Consider the following 20579-nt stretch of genomic DNA (forward strand, 5'->3'; position numbering starts at 1 on the left):
TTTTCTTCAGATGGAAAGGCTAGAATTTGGTTTTGTTTATTTGTTACAAAGAAAAGCTGATGTAGGAACTGATTTCCAACATTTTATGTTGGAGCAGTTCTTAGTACACTGGTGTTTGAATCTGGATTGTGGCAAATAAAAACATCAGTTTGCATGTGTTCAGTCACTTCCTCTCCCTCCACAAAGGTTAACACTTCCCCTCCTTATTGCCCCACCAGTATTGCAAATAAAACTATCAAACACAGTTCTTTAATATATCATGGTAAAGCTATTTTTTCTACTCAATCAGTGGAAGATTTTACCCCCCTCCACTGTATTAGCAACTGGATGATCTTTTGAAGGCACACAGGATCATCCACTGTTTGAACAGCAAGATGCTATGTCTCACTGGATTATGCTCAGTGATTAATATTGGTTTAGCATTTAAAATCTGTGAACAGAGGATTAATTCAGAATCACATGCAAGAGCCACGAAAGAATCCCAGGACTATCAAACATCTGCTGAAAACTGTCTGACAGGGTTTGGTATGTGTTCAGGCATGAGGTGATATGGAGTGAAAGCAACAAGAAAAAGTGGATGAATTTGGAGCTGCTGAACCAGAGAAGTAGCAAGTAGGCCTGATAATTTGAGCATCCGTGTCTGTATCATCTCTTGCAAGATCATAAATTGCAGGCCTGAGCACTTGAACCAGTCCTTCAGGCATCCTTCTCATCTGAATTCTCTCAAGACTTGAAAATATTGATTACCATTGCCCTATCACTGAAAGAGCAGAAATAAAGGGGGCTCAGAGGCAAACAGTGAAAGAGATGGAGACATGAAAAATTTTCCACATAGAACTTTAAAGATTTCACCTGTTTAATTTATAAATAAGACAAAAAGATGTGGCAGGATAGAGATGCATACAGTAGTCAGGACTATACCAAAGTTAAATCATTTGTTCCTATTAATCTTTGTCTTCCAGATTGAAAGTCAAAAATGTTAAAAATAGGAAAAGGAAATGCTTTGTACAATGACATGATCAATCTAGGTAATGTACAGTCACTAAACCTAACAAAATGGGGATTAGAAAAGTGTTTGACATGCACATGAACCCAAACAGCAATCCTTTTTAACAGAGTTAGAAAATAAGTAAGTAAACCGTACTTGGATGAAACCTACTCTCAAATAGACTGTGACATGATAATCTGTCTAAATGTGTGTTTAACTTTCTCCTACTCTCTACTGGCCATTTACAGAGACAGGAGGATTGATAGGCTTCTAAGGTGATGTTCCTACAATATGGGAATCCTAGCTATATCATTATCTTATGTTTCAGATACGTTAGGTTACTCCTTTAGATCAGAACAAATGGTAGAATGGATGCTTGCTGTACTAACAGCAGTAAACACAGACAGAAGATGAAGGACATGGCTGACTAGATACCCTCCAGCTGTAGATTTCCTTAACTAGTTATTACTGGATCGACTGCTGGGATTCATATTATCCTTTAGCAGTCAGAATCTCTTGCCCCAAAACATCATGCCAACCTCAGTGGGATGACTAGCAGTCAACAAATTATTCCCACTAACAATCATCAGTTGTGAACAATTGCGTACCAAGATTCAAATGGTTAGTTGAAATTACACCTCAGAGAGTATCTGCAATGTTCTCCATCAATGACTGGTGCAGATTGGTGTGTCAGGCAGTCCTTGCTGGAGGTCCCCTTGCATACTGTTTCCGTGCTCCCTCAAGACTGCTCCATAGGAACACTCATACGGTGAGTTCCATGTATTTATGTATTAATATCCTTTAAGCTTCTTATGATAATAAAAGGATGGTCCTAAGGTTTGTTAACAGAAATGACAGCAGCCTCTTTAGCAGTGCAAATATGAACCATGTTGTCCTGGTTACAACTAGGATAGGGTTAAGTTTCCCCAGCAGAGAGAGAGGGGGAAGGGATCTCCAGCCGGGTTATTCATACCATGCTGATGTCAGGTCCAGGGGCGGAACCTTTTTTTCCTTGGTGGCGGGAAGCACACCTTGGGTTTGTTCCCTGACCATTTGCGGTATTTCTCTGTATATCGTTTGTCTTGCTTACTGTTATTGCTGTTTATTGTTGCTATCATTGCCATTGTTGTTGTTCGGATTGTTTATCACACTGTTGTATTAAATTTCTTCTTATTTTAACCCGGGGTTTGTGCCTCACTGCCAGCCCGACCAGGTGAGGGTGGGGGAGGGGCCAAGGGCAACATGCTCTCCGGTCCCGGCAGGGCTTAAACCAACACACAAGTCCAAGGCCGTATCAAAGGTGTCACATTTCTTTCCAGTAGCTCCTGAAATCTGAACAGCCTGTAAAGCTTTTCCTCTTCCTCTGCTGTCACTTTATTTTCACGCATGCCTGAAATCAGCATCCCCTCTATTCCCAGTCTTCACCTCTCTAACCCTCAGTGATTTTACTTTTACTGCTGGCTTCTGCACAAAAGGTCTCCAGACATAACTGGTAAGTAAGGATGTCTGGACAGTGGAATTTTGCTTTACTGGGATATTTCAGATAGTTTTGCCTTTCACTTCATCCTGCTTCACTCCAGAAAAAAATATTGGCACTGCTGAGTTTTTAGCAGAGAGGACATGTTTCATTTTCACTGGTCTTCTTCCTACTTAGTTACGACCTCTCTAGCTTGCAGGTTGACTAACTTGTCTGGGAAGCATGACAACTTGCCTTGTCATCAGCTGCACAGCAGAGAAATCAGGGAATAGACAAACTTGCCAGGTTCCCAGCTCCAGAGAAGACTGCCAGGCCTACAGGTTCCCAGCCAGCCAGTGCTTGGCTTGTCAGGTTGATATAAAGAATGCTTCTCTACTAATTTGGGAACCACCTGTTTTATTTGCCAGTCACTAGCTAACCTGGGGGATGACTCACCAGGCAGCCATCTGGTTTTCATAAAAAGTTTTGACAGAATTGTATGTTTGAATCTTTCGGTTCTACAGAACCTTAGCAAAAATGGCTCTTGTGGAAAGGTTTCAACAAGCTCTGTCAGGACCCTTGTTGATCAAAGGCTGGAGATTTATGTTCCCATAAGATCTTCAATGGTTATTAGTTAAGAAAAACCTACAGTGTACAGAATAGACTTTGTGTTGGATTGCCCATCTATGCTGTTCCTTACTACAAATAAGGACAATCATTAAACCCAAGGTCGACAGACAGATATACTTACTAATTGGCTGACGTGCCATTTAAAGATACTCTAGTATGTGCTGTTCCTCATTCTGCAGATATTTTTAGACCTCTGTTTTATGTAGATTTCCTTTTCCTAAGGTATTATTTTTATCTGCAGTGTCTTTGCTGTAGACTTTAAGCCTTATGGGATTTTCTAAACATAGAATAATTTGTCCTTAACAAAATATTTGTGATCAGTGATTTTTTTCTCTTAGCTCTTGTTAAGCCAGATTCTCATGAACACTTTTCTTATCACTCCAGGCCTTCCTAGGATTACATCTAATTTGCCACATGGAGTTATTTCTGCACACAGAATTAAAGCCCTTAATCATATTTGGTTTAGTGGCTCCCATTTGCTTAGCAATCTTGAGACTATTTTTCCTTCTGTTTTGTCCTTCTCCGGGGCTGATGATGACTTGATTGATTCACACAATCCATCAGTGACTGATTTCTTAGACCAGTTATCTTAGTACAGAATATCACTCATGTCTGCTTTTATTATTTTGGTTTACTGCAGAGTTGTACACAAAAATGGGGGAGAAGAACACTAGATATGCACACACTGTCCACACAAAATATCCATAAAAATCCATTTAAATTTTGGCTTGTTCTCATTATCTGAAGTATCTTTATGAGGAGATGGCTAGGACATGATTACATGTCATAAATGAAGTGTTGCTTTGTGCCAGTGAAACCCTGCACTTGTTTCTTCTGTGAAAAATTATAAATAGAACTAAGCCTATAAAAAAAATAGCTCAGTGGCTGGAAAGCAACTTTAAAGAAAAATGATGTTCATAGCCATGCAGGCAGTAGCTTGAAAAGCAGCTTTTATAAAACATATTTAATGTTTACAGTCACTCAGCGGCTGAGAACAGTAATACTTTAAAAATATGTTTAATGTTTAAAACCACTTGGTGGCCAAACGAACAGCTCTTACTGAAAAGATACTTAACATTCAGAGTCATTTTGTGGTACGGAAAAAGCAACTTCTTGTTAATTTTTAACATTTACAGCTGATCAGTGGCTACTAAACCAACTATCAATACAACATGTTTTATGTTTTAGAGATGTTATGTGCCTGTATAAAAACAACTCCTACATCTCTCAATACTACACTAAAACATGCCATTACTTTTCCCCCAGCAATAATATAATTGACAAAAAAATAACACACGATCCCAATAACTTTAATAAAATATTTCTTGAACCTGAAGATGATTATGCAAACCACAAGACTAGCAATAATTACAAAGCTTCTCCTTATAGACTAAAAGAACTAATACTCAGCACCACTAACATGACCAACATATAAATTGAGAACAAACCCAAATAGCTTAATATTAATAATTAAAGTATTGGTGATTAACCTAACAGGGGTCTGCATCAAAAGACTTGGGTATGATGAAATATGAAATGTTATTTGATTAATGCTACTGAGCTGGAGTAAAGTCAGTGTGTGGATAGGAACATAATGGCTTTATCTACTGTGACATGGGTTTTTAATTTTGCCCACTTTCTGTTAAACACAATAAAGTAGGCCTGGATGTACATGAAGTAACACTCAAATGCTTTGCATGAATTTGGCACTAATACTGACATTTTGGGACTGTGAAACCTGCTAGGAGGAAACATTTATCCACCATCTCACCCTTTTAACAGCAAAAGCTTTTCAGATGTTTTGCTGTGTGCATGTTTGTAGGGCCCTGTCTGTCACAGTTTTCATTTTACATAGATTCTCCCAGCTAACAGTATTTGCCAAATTTCCATGTTTTGCTGACAGTTTCCAACAGCCAGAGTATATACAATAAAACTCACAGTGAGTATGACAATAGCTGCAATCCTTTAACCAAGCAAGCCTTGATTCTCTGCATTGTTTTCTGCCTTCCTTTTGATCTAAAAGGGTTTTGTCTGTAAGGTTTTTCACAGTAGTTGAAGCTGACTAGGTTGCCTAGTGATCTATCATAATGTCAAGAAACACTTTTGTTTCAAAAGCTTTTACTTCCTACTTGTAATTTTCCCTCAATGTCTGTGTTGTTTTATTTTTATTTTGTTTTGTATTTTTGTGCAAAAACTCACCGTTCTCTACAGTGGCTGTAAAACTTAGTCTGATGTCAGTGCAGTAGCTGATTCTTTTCACAATTTAAAAAATGAATCAAAAAGACAAGATTTGTAATTAACAAAGCAGTTCTAAGCAAGCAACCACTGGAACATCAACTATGATGGGTAAACTGCCATCTGACAGACACTGAAAGATAGTGATGGGATATGCATTTTTCTGAAAAGTGGTCTGTATGACCTAGGCCACCAGGTCTGACCCAGGCGATGAAGAGATTTATACACTCTGTAACAAAGTACCAAATTAGAGTGCATGTGGATATAACCCTCTAAGGGGGGAGTCAGTACAGTTTTGTAAAGGAAAGCTGCTCTTCACAAAACTTGTTAAAATTATTGGTTGAATCAGTGAGTACACAGATCTAGATTACTTGCTTAGTGTATGTAAGTTTCCAAAAAGCTTTCAGAAAGGTTCCTAAGTAAAAGATCTTAAAAACCTAAAAAAGGTAGATTCAGAGACTACAGCCTTTTCTAAGGTAATATAAAAATAAAAATAGAAATCAAATAGTAGAAATAAATTGATATTCTTTATAGGAAAGGGGGGTTGCCACTGGCATCTCACTTGGATTTGAACTCAGGTTGCCTGTAAAAGAGAACATATAAGCAGGTGACAGCTTGACAAAATGAAAGCTTGACTGCAAAGGGGAATCTTAACCTAACAAGTAACTGGGTATAGGGATTTCACACTGAGAAATACAAAGTAAGAGGAATGGGAAAATAATACCTTATCAGTACTTTCACAGAAGTAGGTTGTATCTCAGTTACCTATTAACTCTTGATCTTGGGATCACTGTGGGAAATCCTCCACAGTTTTCGTATCAATGATCAACAGTGGACAAAAAAAGGAAAATAACTGGTAGAAATTACCAGACAAGGAAAAGAGAATAAACAAGAATTTTAAAGATATTTGTATATTGAATATGACAACATCCCATTCCTATCACTGTCTCTACGGACTCAGTAACTCCAGAAAAAAGTCATGGAGACCAAGGTGGAGCTGGAGGGGCTGCAGACAGGGGCTAACAGATTATACAGCCAATTATTTCTCCATGAGTGTGTGTAAACCATTCAAAAATATCTCTGGCCTCCATAGATTGACAAAGTAATACGTTCCACAACAGCTAGGGTACGCTTTTGCAAGTGCTTAAAAATATATCACCAGAAGCTAGGAATCTGTATCGAGGGAAAGACCGCTCAGTATTTGCTCCAATGCCTTATAGTCCTTCCCCTGCCTCTGCTCAGTGTAAGCTTCAGGCTAAACTCAGGCACACATTACTAAGCTATGCCCAACCAAAGTACAGTTTCCTACCCACCAGTTCATCAGGTTAGTTTTCTACACATTGTAATACTTTCATATGAAACTACATAGATGGACATATTAACCATATGTTCCATTTGTGAATGTATATAAACAAGCCTTTGTCAATGTTTAAACATAAGCCAATGTTTAAATATAAGCCAATTAAGTATTCACTTCAGAAGTAAAACTGCCAGAAAATGTATAGAGGCTATTTTTAGGTTGTCAGTACCATGGGAAGCAAACATATAACACTCTTCAGGCAGCTGCTTTGCGCCATGGAGGATACTTAGCAAAAAATAACCTGATATCAACTTTCTAGTATCATTGACAATTTTAATATTACAACATGGTGTTACAATTGAGACAGTTTCAAATACAATATTCAAGCCTAATCAGTAATACAGCTATTTAGTGTGAGCATATTCCATTACTCATTAATTAATAACCAAAAAGGCAGAATAATTGCCATGGTGAACTGGAGTTTGTAAAGCCCCCATAAGCAATAAAGAGTTTATCTAATGGAAAGATATGAAATGAAATTGCCTGGGAAAGAACATATGGAATCTATATGTTATGGAATTGATGGGTTTAGTACAGGCCTAGCTGGTCTGTGTATAAGCACAGAGGAATAATGGAAAGAACTTAAAAAGAGAGACTTTGGACGGGAGACTGTGACAGCAGAAGTTATAAATTTGTCATGTGTAATACATATGATCAATTAAAATGAGTCAGTGAAAGAAATGCATGAGAAATGAAGATGCATTTCTGTGCACATTTTTATAAATATATAAAAAATATGTAATGAGATCTTTCCCTGAAAGTGTGTTTAACACTGGTATGCCCCTACTCTCAGTCATCTGGACTGACAGCTTCGGTAAAGGGATAACTTTGGTTTAAACTCACCATATATTTGCATGCTTACATGAGTTATAACAGAAGCTGGCAAAGGTGCCAGAAGCAACAACACAGTTGATTAAACTATACTTAGGGACAACACACTTTGCTAATACTAACTTACAAACGGGGAAATTACAGTCCCCTTTTCAGTCCTCATACATAAATTTCCATTTCTGGTTTGTTCTACATTTTGGAACTCTTATTAAATCAAGACAATATTTTCATAAAAAGATATTGATAAAACCATTCCAATATCAGAACAAACATATTAGGAGTCCAGCCCTTAAGCTTTTATAAGTCTCTTATTAGGAATAGCAATCTCTGTTCTTAAAGTATTACTTCTGAGTTGTAATCTGACTAAAACTGCTGAATTTCTCTGCAGAGAATTTCACATCATTATCCTTTCCAAAATAAATTCTTCACCATAAAGTATTCTGCACCCCATTTATTATGTGAGCAATACATTGCCAACTTTGGAGGTACCAATATCCTTCCACAGCAATACAGAAACTATGCACATTTGGGAAGTATCAAAGAAAATGGAAGTCATAGATGGGTACAGTAGCCTATATGTTACACCCGTTGGTAACCAAGGGGCTTTTCAAGGTACTATCCTTTTTGTTTATATCTTGTCATTGACTGTCCTCTCCATCATACATGATCAGATTACAGTGCATGTATGGAAAGAGCAAGGCTAGCTGGCCATTCAAGCCTTTGGCATAAAACAGGTAGGTATCCTAGTTTGTAGTGGGCTTAAATTATGGTTTTAGAACATAGTAAACATCTTGCTAACTTTTTTTTTTTTTCTTCTTCTTCTTAATAAAAAGCATATGAAGGACTTTGGCTCCCAGTAAGGAATGCACCACTAAGTAAAAATGGCAATCCTAAAATTATCTCTTCTTCAAAAAAAGCTAAAAGATATGCATTACCATAATCTTTTTTCAAGGAGTGGTATTGATTAGAGGGAAAACCAAACAAACTTCAGTGTACAGAAACTGTGCAAGAAACTTTATTATAACCTCAAAATGAATTTGAAGGGAAAAAATAAATTTCCACCTAAAACATACATGGAAAATAACACAACAAAGTTCTTAGAAAACCTACCATGAACAATTTGGATATGACAGATATGTCTAAGCCATATGTATGTGTAGAAAAATGGATTTTGAGGATCTTACAAATTTCCATCTTTTTTACCTTTTCCAGCAAAAACCCACAATGGTCCAGGATAAAGTTGATGTGCAATTTTATTATGTCTGTGACTGGAACTCTGAATCCAGGGCTGTATGCTATGTCATTTTTTCAGCCACCAAAGCTTCAGCAACAGCTATTAGTATGAAGGCCAGAGATGTTACAAAACAGAACGGTGCAGCCATGACAATTTCCAAAATGTGTGTAAGGGGTCTGAATGATACTTTTCTTCCGAAGACTTCCCTGCCCCATGCAATCCTTTCTTATGACTGCAGACTGTGGTACCTCAAAGATGTTTCATACAATTTGCTTTATTTCAATGCCCAAATGGAATACATACTGTGTGTTTACAGTGGGTGTTAAGTCTTGAGGATTTTATTAGCTACTTCTCTACCCCTCTATTCCCCTTTCAACATGAACTCTGGCATCCATATTTTGCTCCTTAATACTGATATTCTTAGGATAAACTACCAAACTGAGTAAACCTTTGCAAGTGAGTATAATGCAACAGTAAAAGACAGCAAGTCACTAGTCACAGAAGTTTGACAGGCTCATAGAAATGACTAGTAAGGGGAGAAAAAGTCATGTTGTAGTGCATTTCCTACAATGAAAACAGTGTGCATGAGTGCAGTTCATAATAAATACTGTTGCAAAAATAGAGTAAGTGAAGTTTAGGACATTTGGGAATTGAAAACTGGCAACTAGAAAATGAAAATGTAAAAATATAGATGAGAGGAAGAGTTTATCAGGTTCTTTGCCTAAGCCAAGACAACCATATGCTGCACCAGCTAAAAAATCGAAGTGATTTTCAGTGTCAGCCTTAGGCAGCAGTAGGTCTAGGCATCTCTATAGGTGCAACTAAATGGTACTGATGATAGGGAGCAGAAGATTTAGATCCTCTGAGAATTCTGTGCTTGCATAAGGTAGCAAAAGCATAGATAAGAGAGAGCAAAACAGTAGAGAGGCCTACATCAGAGAAGGGTCAATCTCCTGGAACATCACAGGTGACATAAGGCATTTCTGGATATTTTTGCTGCAAGACAACCCAACAGCAAAAATTGTTATTTGCTTTAGTAACCACTAATTGGAGTTTAGGCCTCCATTTAGAGTACTATTTCCTTGCCTTGACTTTTCTGATCAATTTTCATCCATCTTTTATTTTTCTTATAGAGGAAAATAAAAACTGTTATGATTAAATCTTCTAGAGGTACTGAATGTGACTGAATAAAGTGAAGATCAAGAGGATGCATTTTTGCCATGTCATCTACTGCTGTTTTCAAAAGAGAATAAATTGAAAAGCATCTCTTTTAAAACATTGTATGCATGACACAGCACACTCAGTTGTATCTCATTTAGTCATGCAACTCCCAGTCAACATAAAAGTCACAATGCACGGCACATCTTGAAGAGATCTTCCCATGAAATAAACCCACTGTTAGCATTTTGACTGCTATGGCACACACATATTTAAGAAAATAAGAAAGGAAGATGGAGGAAGAGCAATAGAGTGAGAAAAGGCATGCATGCACTCCATTCCACTGTCTAAATAGCATTATTCATTATTGTTTTGATAATTTATATCTGATCAAGTCTTAAAAACAAATTAACAACTAACCATGTATGTGCTGGTAAGAAAATTTTATTCTGAAGTTTCCGCAGATATAGACTTGAAAATATATCAAATGTTTTCCATGTACAAATAATATAACTGTAAGTAGTATTACTAGGAATCTCTATAGGGGCAACAATAGTGTACCTACATAGTGAATCTACAGATGCACCTCTGTAGGTGACTATAGTGAACTCATTTCTACACTTGCGTGAGATGAACGTGATCATCTCTACATGTCTACTCAAATCACATTTTATGACATTCTACCACTCTCCATGACAAAATTTTAAATGTTACCTCATTAATTCTATATAGTAACCCGTGTAGATAGCTAGTTGCCTCACAGATTGTCTTTCAAAACATCACTATCTGAGCTGCACAGCTGAAGGGGCAACAGTATTCCTTTGCACAATTCAGTCAGAAAACTTCCAAAACTTTTAGCAACTACAGGGAATATTAAATTACTAGTATTGGTTTGTAAAGTAGTTGGAAAAGACAACTTAGGAGAGAACACTGCAATACACTGCGACTAGCACTAAGAAGTTAAAGGCTTCCCAGCCCAGAATGAATAAATTTCTGGTGACCTCAGGGAAGCCCAACATGCCTTCTGGCAGCAGGACACAAGCAGCATGCTTGTGTTGCAAACACACTGCTCAGGACCGGGTCCACTGCAGAATCAGCCATCAGGCAGAGAACTGAAGGTCCTATTTAGTCTATTCTCCTGCTCCAAAGAAGGATTAAAGCTCTTTATGTCTTTCCTGGAAAATGTCTATCATGTTGTGAAAACTCAAACAAAAACCTATTCCAGTGCTTCAGTATCCTTACTACAGTCCACCTTTCTTTGGAGAGAAAATTATTATCTCCCCTATACAGCAGCTTTTTGAAAACTTACCATGTTGCCAGTCAATCTTCTATTTTATTTTATTTTTTTTTACTTAAGAATCCAATGAACTCAGTATTTTCTTGAACATTAGGTGTTCAAGACCTTGAGTCAGCCTTGTTCAGCTTCTCTGACTCTTATTCTTGCATTGTGGAGAGCCATGTGAGGGCAATCATTACTTGCAGCACCCACAGCGTAGCAGGACTTGGATAAAGATTTGTTTGCTAATTCAAAATTACAGGATCATGAAAGTACTGTAGGTGTTTAACAGCCACAAAGACAAGAACAGTAAATGGCAAGATTCTGTTGCACCATCTAATTCTGTACAGCAAACAGTCAACGTAAACTATGAAGAAAGGAGAATGCACTTCATCATGTGAAATAACAAGTCTGGGGGTACACAGACCCCTGGACCTTAGCATACTTGCCTTGAATCTCTCTTTTTTTTTTTTTTTTGGTCCTCCTGTTCTCAGAGACTTACAGTCAAAAGGCACTCATTTTGCAGAAGAGTGAGTTTCTAAATAAGCAAATAAAGCTAAAAAAACCCCGTAATCTGTATATTTCTAAGCATAGAGTGACACATTTCTAATAATAAGTATTAGAAGTTATATTTTCATTTCAGCCTTCTCTTACTTTCCTCAGCAGGAAATGCACGTTGAGACAATTAAGTAATATGTAATTAGTTATCAAGTGTTTAAGGCTTTTTACTCACCCACTGGAGACATTTCTGGGACACTGGCAACATAAGGCCCATCCAGGAACTTTGGCTCATTATCATTAATGTCCTGCACTTTGATGATGAACTCCGATTCAGGCTCTAATGGTTTCTTGGTGTCAACATCCACAGCCTGAGCCCGGAGTGTGTAGAAAGGTTTTTCTTCTCGATCTAGGCTCCTTATGGCATGAATGTCTCCTGTGGTCTCATCAATGGTAAAAACTGTTCCAGCACCATCTCCTGAAAGGGTATATTTAACAGTGCCCACTCCCTTGTCCAAGTCAGAATGAAGCTTAAGAACAAAAAGAAAAAAAAAAAAAAAGGAAAAAAAAAAAGGAGGAAAAGAACATTAATGGCTTTTTCTAGGCTGGAAGGCTTATTTTTATTTTTCTTCTTACATAATATAAGGCATAAGAGAAACCGATTACATAAGACCTAACTGCCTCTAAGTGCATGGAAAAAATGTGGGCAGCATGTTGTCTAATATGTTTACCTCCATCTAGTACCCAGCACAGAGAACATTTCAAAATTCTACCTGATTTCTTGTATGAATATTTTTCACTACTAAAACTGCAATGAAGCAGGGCTTTGGAATTGTTATAAACTGAAATTTAAGACCAAGGATGAAAAGGCACCAATAACCACATCAAAAAAACATGAGATGACATGAGATTGTCAAAAGCTTTCACAGGCATTTGGCTTTCAGAGAAGTAGAAAGAAAATACCTAATTTTAATTTCACACACAAGAGCTTGATGGAATCCTTAACTCAATGTCAAACCTGGTTTAAAAAAGACAATATACACCTCTTAATCACAGTAAATGCTAACCAGAACTAAAATACTACCTTTTACAGAAATATCTGATTTCTTCTGTCCTCTCTGAGATAGTCATATTGCAGGCAGTGTGAAGCTAGGAGTTCTCCTGCTCACTGGAAGAATACAGATCTCAATCATTTCTGCCTTAACTCAATTATTTCTGCCTTAAATACCAGTATATACATTTTCCAGACTATTAGTATGTTAAATCTCTCTTTCTAATTTGAGAAAATACTTGAATACAAGCTCTTGAATGTTTTTGCCTATCTATGCTACCATAATGTGCCCTTAAACACTGTTTCAAATGTAGGAATTTTTGAAATCAAAATACAGTATGATGACCTTCTTTCTCAAATGCTTTTATCTGTTTCATGCTCATCCTTTAAATACTTTTAAAGTTTTGAATAGATACTCAAGGTTACATCATTGATGCTGAAATAGCCTTTAAAATATTCTCCCACTTGTCCCATCTAATGAGGACTAAAGAAATCTGCTATAATGGACACAGGTTGGAATGGAGTTTTTAAGAATGAATTCCTTTAAGCAGTATAGTAAAGCAATTATGGATATAGGCATTATTTACATGATGTACTGCCCAAGGTGAAACACAATAGAGGAAACATGGAACATGAAAGGAGATTATGAAGAAAATGAATTACTGAGAAACTAAACGGTTTTGGTAATGGGGCAAGAAGCTAGGCTACACAGAAAGAGGTAAAGGCAATTATTAACATTTATAGCTATTGCCTTGAAATTGAAAATAGGTCCTTGTGACTGTGGAAAAGGTCATGGTTTGTGGGACAGAGCGAACATGGTCTCTTCTTTGTCTACTTTTTCACCTCATCATTCCTGCTCAGTGAATATACTAGATTCTGATCTTTCATCTAGCTGCCCCCTGCATGCAATTTTAAATTATCTCTCCAGTCCGAATTAAAGCATTTTGCTTCTTGAGCACTGGTTCACTGTGTAAAGATTCAAAGGAAGTTAATTCTTTTCCTCCTGGGGTGTTAAATATTTCCTTGCTTGCAAAATGAAAAGATAATGCAGCCTGAGATAATTAATGTCTATTTCTTCTCATCATTTTCATTTAAGTGGCTCACAAGCTTCCTGCTGTTCCATTATACCTTGCTAAGTTAAAACTTAGTATTTTCTTCCATTATCATATAGAAGCTTACAGAGACACATGGAGGTAAAAAAAAAAAAAAAAAATCAAAATGATGAGAAAGCTCAAAGGAAAAAACGTTAGAACTTTATAGAGGGAACCATGACATTTTCTTACTTGTGTCCCTGTGCTAAATAAAATATGTCTGGCCTTTATTGTGAAGTCCACATTGTTCCATACTTGTCCTGGTTCAGCTAGGAGAGGGTTAAGTTTCCCCAGCAGAGAGGGGGAAAGGATCTCCAGCTGGGTTATCAGCGCAGCAGCATGGGAAGCTTTCCTTTGTGGCTTTGGTCACGGGGAGCACGGGGCTGTCTGTATCCATTGAGGTATTTCTCTGTATATCTTTTGTCTTGTTTACTGTTATTACTGTTTATTGTTGTTATTATTGCTATTGTTGTTGTTCAGATTGTTTATCACACTGTTATATAAAATTTTTTCTTATCTCAACCTGGGGTTTGGGCCCTACTTGTGTCCGAGGGTGGGGAGGGACAATGGCAACGTGGTCTCGGGTCCCGGCAGGGCTTAAACCAACACAGCCTTTTTGGCGCACCAACGTGGGTGGTGGCAAATACCCTGTGGAAATGGCTGCAGCAATGGAAGCAGAACAACTGGCAACGTAAGGGTAAGACCGTCTGGGCTGCTGAAGTATGGCAGGACATTGCAGCCCGTGTGGAAAACCTCATTGTGAAGGTGCGCCATGTTGATGCCCATGTACCCAAGAGTCGGGCCACTGATGAACATCGACACAACCAGCAGGCAGACCAAGCTGCTCAGATTAGAGTGGCTCAGGTGGACTTGGACTGGCAGCGCATAGGTGAACTGTTCATAGCCCGGTGGGCCCATGAGACCTCGGGCCACCAAGGTAGAGATGCAACATACAGGTGGGCTCGAGATCGAGGGGTGGACCTCATCATTGACACCACTGCAGAGATCATCCACGGATGTGAGACGTGTGCTGCAACCAAACATGACAAGCGGGTGAAGCCCCAGCGAAATGGAGAGTGATGGCTGAAATATAGATATGGAGAGGCCTGGCAGATCGACTACATCACACTGCCACAGACCCGCCACAGGAAGCGCCACGTGCTCACGATGGTGGAAGTAACCACTGGATGGCTGGAAACTTACCCAGCGCCCCATGCCACTGCCCAAAACACCATCCTGGGCCTTGAAACCCAAGTCCTGTGGCGACACGGCACCCCAGGGAGAATTGAGTCAGACAACGGGACCCACTTCCGAAACAACCTCATAAATGCCTGGGCAGAAGAACACGGCATTGAGTGGGTCTACCATATCCCCTACCACGCACCAGCCTCTGGGAAGATCGAGTGTTACAATGGACTGTTAAAAACCACATTGAAGCATTGGGAGGTGGGACCTTCAAAGACTGGGACATGCATCTAGCAAAGCCCACCTGGCTAGTCAACACAAGAGGATCTGCCAGTCGAGCTGGCCCGGCTCAGTCAAAACCTCCACGTGCTGTAGATGGGGATAAAGTCCCTGTGGTGCGCATGAGGAATATATTGGGAAAAGTGGTCTGGTTTAGTTCTGTGCCAGGCAAAGGTAAAGGCAAACCCATCCACGGGATTGCTTTTGCTCGAGGACCTGGGTGTACCTGGTGGGTGATGCTGGACAACGGAGAGGTCTGATGCGTACCACAGGGGGACTTGATTCTGGGTGAGAACATGCCGTGAATTATGTTGTGCCTTCATTAATTGTTGTTTTGTTATTGTTAACTGCTAAATGGCAGCTGAGCGAGTTGTCTGTAACCATTGCGGTATTTCTCTGTATATCTTTTGTCTTGTTTACTGCTATTGCTGTTTATTGTTGTTGCCATTGCTACTGTTGTTGTTCAGATTGCTTATTACACTGTTGTATTAAATTTCTTCTTATTTTAACCCGGGGTTTGTGCCTCACTTCCAGCCTGACCAGCTGAGGGTGGGAGAGGGACAACGGCAACATGGTCGCTGGTCCCGGCAGGGCCTAAACCAACACAATACTCCTGCAAGTAAGAATACCACAGAGCAAAAGAATATGGTTTCGAAGCAAGGGAAGCATGCAAAGAATATTGTCTCCACTCACATCTCCTGTCATCAGATTTGGCACTAAAGCTGTGATGGTTGCATGTCTTTCTGATTGCCAGCTGAAGGGCTGATGTTCAACTAGTAACAAATCAGGCTTCATTGCATGTGTTATCCAAGCACTTGTATTATACTAGAGAGAAATAATTATAGTTGCTAGCCCTAGTTGGGGAAAAGGATAAAAAGTGTAACAAGAAAAAAGCAAAACAAGAATTCCTAAGAGAAAGGAAGAGTGAAATACAAAGGCAAGCAGAAGCAGAGCTTTTTTCAAATGTACTGAAGCAAAAAAGCTTTATAACTGGCAGCATTAGCAATTCTACAGTTATGGATGTGTTTACTGAGCTTCACAAATACCACTTAGGTAGTATAACCTAGGAACCATTTCATTGATTTAAGCAGAATTTTATTGCTTTGCATTAGCTGTGATCTGTCACATTGTATTTATTCATCAAATCATGCTAATCCTGATGATTTTAATATAGGCTTCTTAGATGCCATTGCTGGACAACGGACATATAAATGCTTATTTGTATACAACATTGACCTATGCAATTTGTGGGGCAATTCAACATTACAAAGTGTCTAATTACTGTAGGGCAATAGCTGATTGATTTAATTTAAAATGAACTAAACTCTCCAACAATAAAATACACACAATACCGAGATTCAAATGCAAGGACTGAGAGAGGAATTAGCTGTCTGGACTTGCACAATACTAGAAAATAAGTCGGGTATTGAACACCTGAAATTTTCCAGAAAGAAGTTTAGGCTAAAGAGTAAGTGCTTGTTAGTATATGTCTGATACATGTGTTACAAGCTGTATTGCATTGGAAGAAAAGACATTTATTTTTTGTGCTGAAAAACATACAGAAGATTTGTGAGAGACTAGTTCTTCTGACACTGTGTCCAGCAGTATTTTTGGGTTTGTATCCCATTTCTCCCACTTGCTTGTACTTATTTTCTAATTCATGCTCTTCTGCTATTTGAGTGAAGATACAGGGCAAGAGAACAAGTGCTCAGATCTTACCTACCTCCCCCCAATGTGTTTATATTTCAGAATTACTTTAATTTACTTCAATAGGGTCATACAAATGATTGTATTCACATGGATTTTTCTTATTGTTATGTCTTCTCTGTAAATCCTGAATATTAAAAATGCCACAAAGGTTTGGAAATGCAAGGAATTAATTTCTGCTTTTGCTCAAATCTGTGCTGGTATTCTCACTACCTAAGTAACATGGAGTTTAATGCCAGGTATTTGGGCAAATCTGTCTCAAGTGTAAAATTAACGATTACTTGCAGTAAACTCTGTTAGTGCAGAAAATCATGAATATTTTTCTGTGATGGCAGTTAAAGACATATCATTCCATAATTCTTGCTAATGTGTGCAAACAACAACACATATGGCAAAGGAAATGACTGATAAAAAATCAAGTATGACTAATAAGATGGAAACTATTGTGAAATACATTGCATAAATCTATGCAGAAACTATGAATCTTGAATCATATCCAATACCAGATGCCAGACTGAGTCAGTCTACAAGTCCATGTTATCTAGCAATCTGGTTCAGCCTACAACTAGCTGAAAGATACTTTGCTTCAGAGAATGAAAAAGTTGGTAACAACTTGTTGCAAGGACATCTGGGAGAAATTATTTATTCAGTTCTTCAGGTAGATATGTCCAGTTCCTAGGAAGAAGTATGATTGTATTTTAGCAATAAATTAAGACCTTACTGCTTCAATAACTCAGTGTTATCAACTCCATGTCACTTCAAGAATTTATACATTTGTACAAGTTATTTGATATTACATATGAAAACACACGAAAAATCAAGAAATGCATTATCTACCATACTTTAAGAACTGCTGTATAGTCCTAGCTAAATTCAACATGGCAGCAGTATGGACCAAAAGTATTTGTTCCTTGGTGCTGATTTGCTCCTCAGTATCCTATGCATCTGATCCTCAACTGTTCATCTTTTCTTAAACGCTTCAACTAGTTGCATTAATAAACTTACAATGATTTGGAAAGTCAAATTTGTAAATTCACAGACATAGATAAATAAATCAGAAGCAAAAGAAACTTAACAAATTTGCAAGATAGTCTAGCCTTAAAATATGAAGTAATCACTAGATCCTCACAGATGATGCAAGAACAAGGTCTATGACACATTCACTAAGATTCTTGTGATCTTAATTTCACATCAATACAGGCATTGAAAAGTTGTTTTATGACTTGACTGGTTCCCTTTCTGACTTTCTCATCCACATAAAATAAAAAAAAAAAAAAAGAAAAAGAAAAGAGAAGGAACTAAAAAAGTTTTAAATGTTAGGAATGTTAAATATCCCTAAACTGATATATTAACCCTGTGATATACTCAGTTTCAAGGTCTTATTCCATTGCCAATTTCACAGGCTGAAGAAAAAAAAAAAAAAAAAAAAAAAATCACTGTTCAATTTATTTATTACTAGTAGATCAATTTAACTGCTATATTACAGTGCATATCTCGACTGAAAAACATTACTAAATGTTCCAAGATATTAACCCTTCCTTGCATACACAATGGTACCTGCTATTCACCCCACATCTGTATCTTTACATCATTTTTCATTGTGCAATATATTTTAGGACTTTATTCCATTATTTCCTCTGCTTGTATCTACTTTTGCATATCTCCATTTGCTCTGTAGCCACCACCTCCTCCCCCTGCCCTTTCTTGGATAATACGCCGTTCTTGGGTAATAAACTGTTCGAGAAGTCAAAATAGCCCGTCAACCCCAGTATTACCTAAGACTGCAAACACAGAATGATGTCCTGAACTGAGGAAAGGAAGAATATTCATTGTTGTATGGAAAACATATATGGAAGCAGAGCTATTTTGGCAATCCTCTACTGCAAAAGTCTGTGTGTGGGAACGGGGATAGCTACTACAGGAGAGGAGGGTATAAATGAGCCTAGAGAAAATTTTAATACTAACCATCTAAGAAGACATTCTGTTTGGAACATCGACCTTTCAAAAGATACTTATTCTACACGTATTTTCTATTGGCAATAACTCTTGTCTACAGAGATTGCAGAGTTCCTTTTAAAAAATGATAATTAGATTCTAATGTACTGCTTTTGTACAAACATATTTTTTTCTTCCCTCTAAAAATATAAAAAAGTAGAAAATTTTCCTGACATAAAAGTGGGATGGGGGAGTTGTCTTTTAGAGACTTTAATTCAGGAAATTGTGTAATAAAACCAACAATACAATTGCTGCTAATCAAATCCAATTAAATATTTTCTTTTTCCTTCCCTCACCATCACTCACCCCACCCTCCCGAGAATGTTTAGGGACAAGGCAAAATCTTCTCACAACATACTCAGTGCAAATGTTTCTTGATCCTAAAAATCTGGACTACCTAGGGCATCTTCTTAGTTAACATGCATTAGTCAGGCAAGACAGCAGTCTAAAGCCTGTGTTGGGAGGAGTTAGGACACTACTACAAAATGGGTCAGATGAATAACAATCTGCAAAATAGGCATACGGAAAGAAGTAGCAACTAAAATCATAGAATCAATCATTTACGTTTGAAAAGACCTTTAAGATCATTGAGTCCAACTACAAAATGATGAGGTAAAAGAAAGATGAATAAAAAAAGAAAATAATTATGTTTTTTAAAGGTCATTCAGAAAAGCTTGTTTTGTTTCCTTTTAAGAATGAAAATTATTTTGAATAGGAAGGGGTGAAGAGGTGTCTTTGTACAGGATTTTTACAAGAGACCCCCATTCATGACTAGACTTTCTTAGTGCTATGAAAAATTTTAAAAATAATTTAAAATATCAATTAAAGGAAGTGTGTATATATATAAACATATAAATATATATATAAAAATATACCAAACAAAAAAATTATAATTTGAACTAAGAATCTGTGCATATCTTATCACCATTACTAATTTTCTTAAGGATGCATTACTATGGGTTCTTTTCTTATGTTTAATAAAATATCTACTTCCAAGTATTGGCATTTTTCTGCCCAACTTTTGTAAAAATGGTAATAGACAACATGGTTCTGCATTTTGAAGTATCTTTAGTACACTGTCCAAATTAGATTAGAATGCTTTCTTATTCAAGGGGAATTAAATAAAAAGGTTTATACTCTTTTTCTAGTGATTCCTGTTTGACAAATAACGCTGAGGCTTATTTGAATTAAAACACTGATTATCCAATTAAATAAAACATTATCTCCTGTCACAGGGATTTAGTTTAAGCATACTAAATCAGACCAAACTTTTCTAATAATAAATGTGGTTGCCAGTTACTAATACGATGGCAAATAAGTCATTAGCGAGGAGTAAAACCACTACCTGACCTGGTCAGTTCAAATGAATCATCATCCCTATCAACAACACTGACTTGAGGGGTCAGGGACTGTTATTCTTCTGATTCTGCTCTACCAGAAAATTGCAGAATTCAGTAACACTTGCAAAAGCATATTCCAAAATAAATATATTTTTTATTTTGTGAAATTAAATTGCCCACAGACAGAAAAAAATAGTGCTACGTGAAAAAAATTATGCACTAGTAAAATACTGAAAGAATTAAAATCTATCAATAATATCTCAGT

General features: G+C 37.4%; 1 protein-coding gene across 4 annotated transcripts in view; it reads right to left on the bottom strand.

Annotated features, from left to right (window-relative positions):
- CDH12 (cadherin 12) overlaps nt 1-20579 on the bottom strand; it is a 583296-nt gene that overhangs the window by 124059 nt on the left and 438658 nt on the right. For all 4 annotated transcript variants that reach the window (XM_074897855.1, XM_074897854.1, XM_074897853.1 and 1 more), the window contains one exon: nt 11902-12196. In XM_074897855.1, coding sequence (XP_074753956.1) covers nt 11902-12196 — 295 coding nt within the window. The remainder of the gene's footprint in view (nt 1-11901; nt 12197-20579) is intronic.

This window comes from Athene noctua, chromosome 2 (assembly GCF_965140245.1).
Source record: "Athene noctua chromosome 2, bAthNoc1.hap1.1, whole genome shotgun sequence".
Classification (NCBI taxonomy): Eukaryota; Metazoa; Chordata; class Aves; order Strigiformes; family Strigidae; genus Athene; species Athene noctua.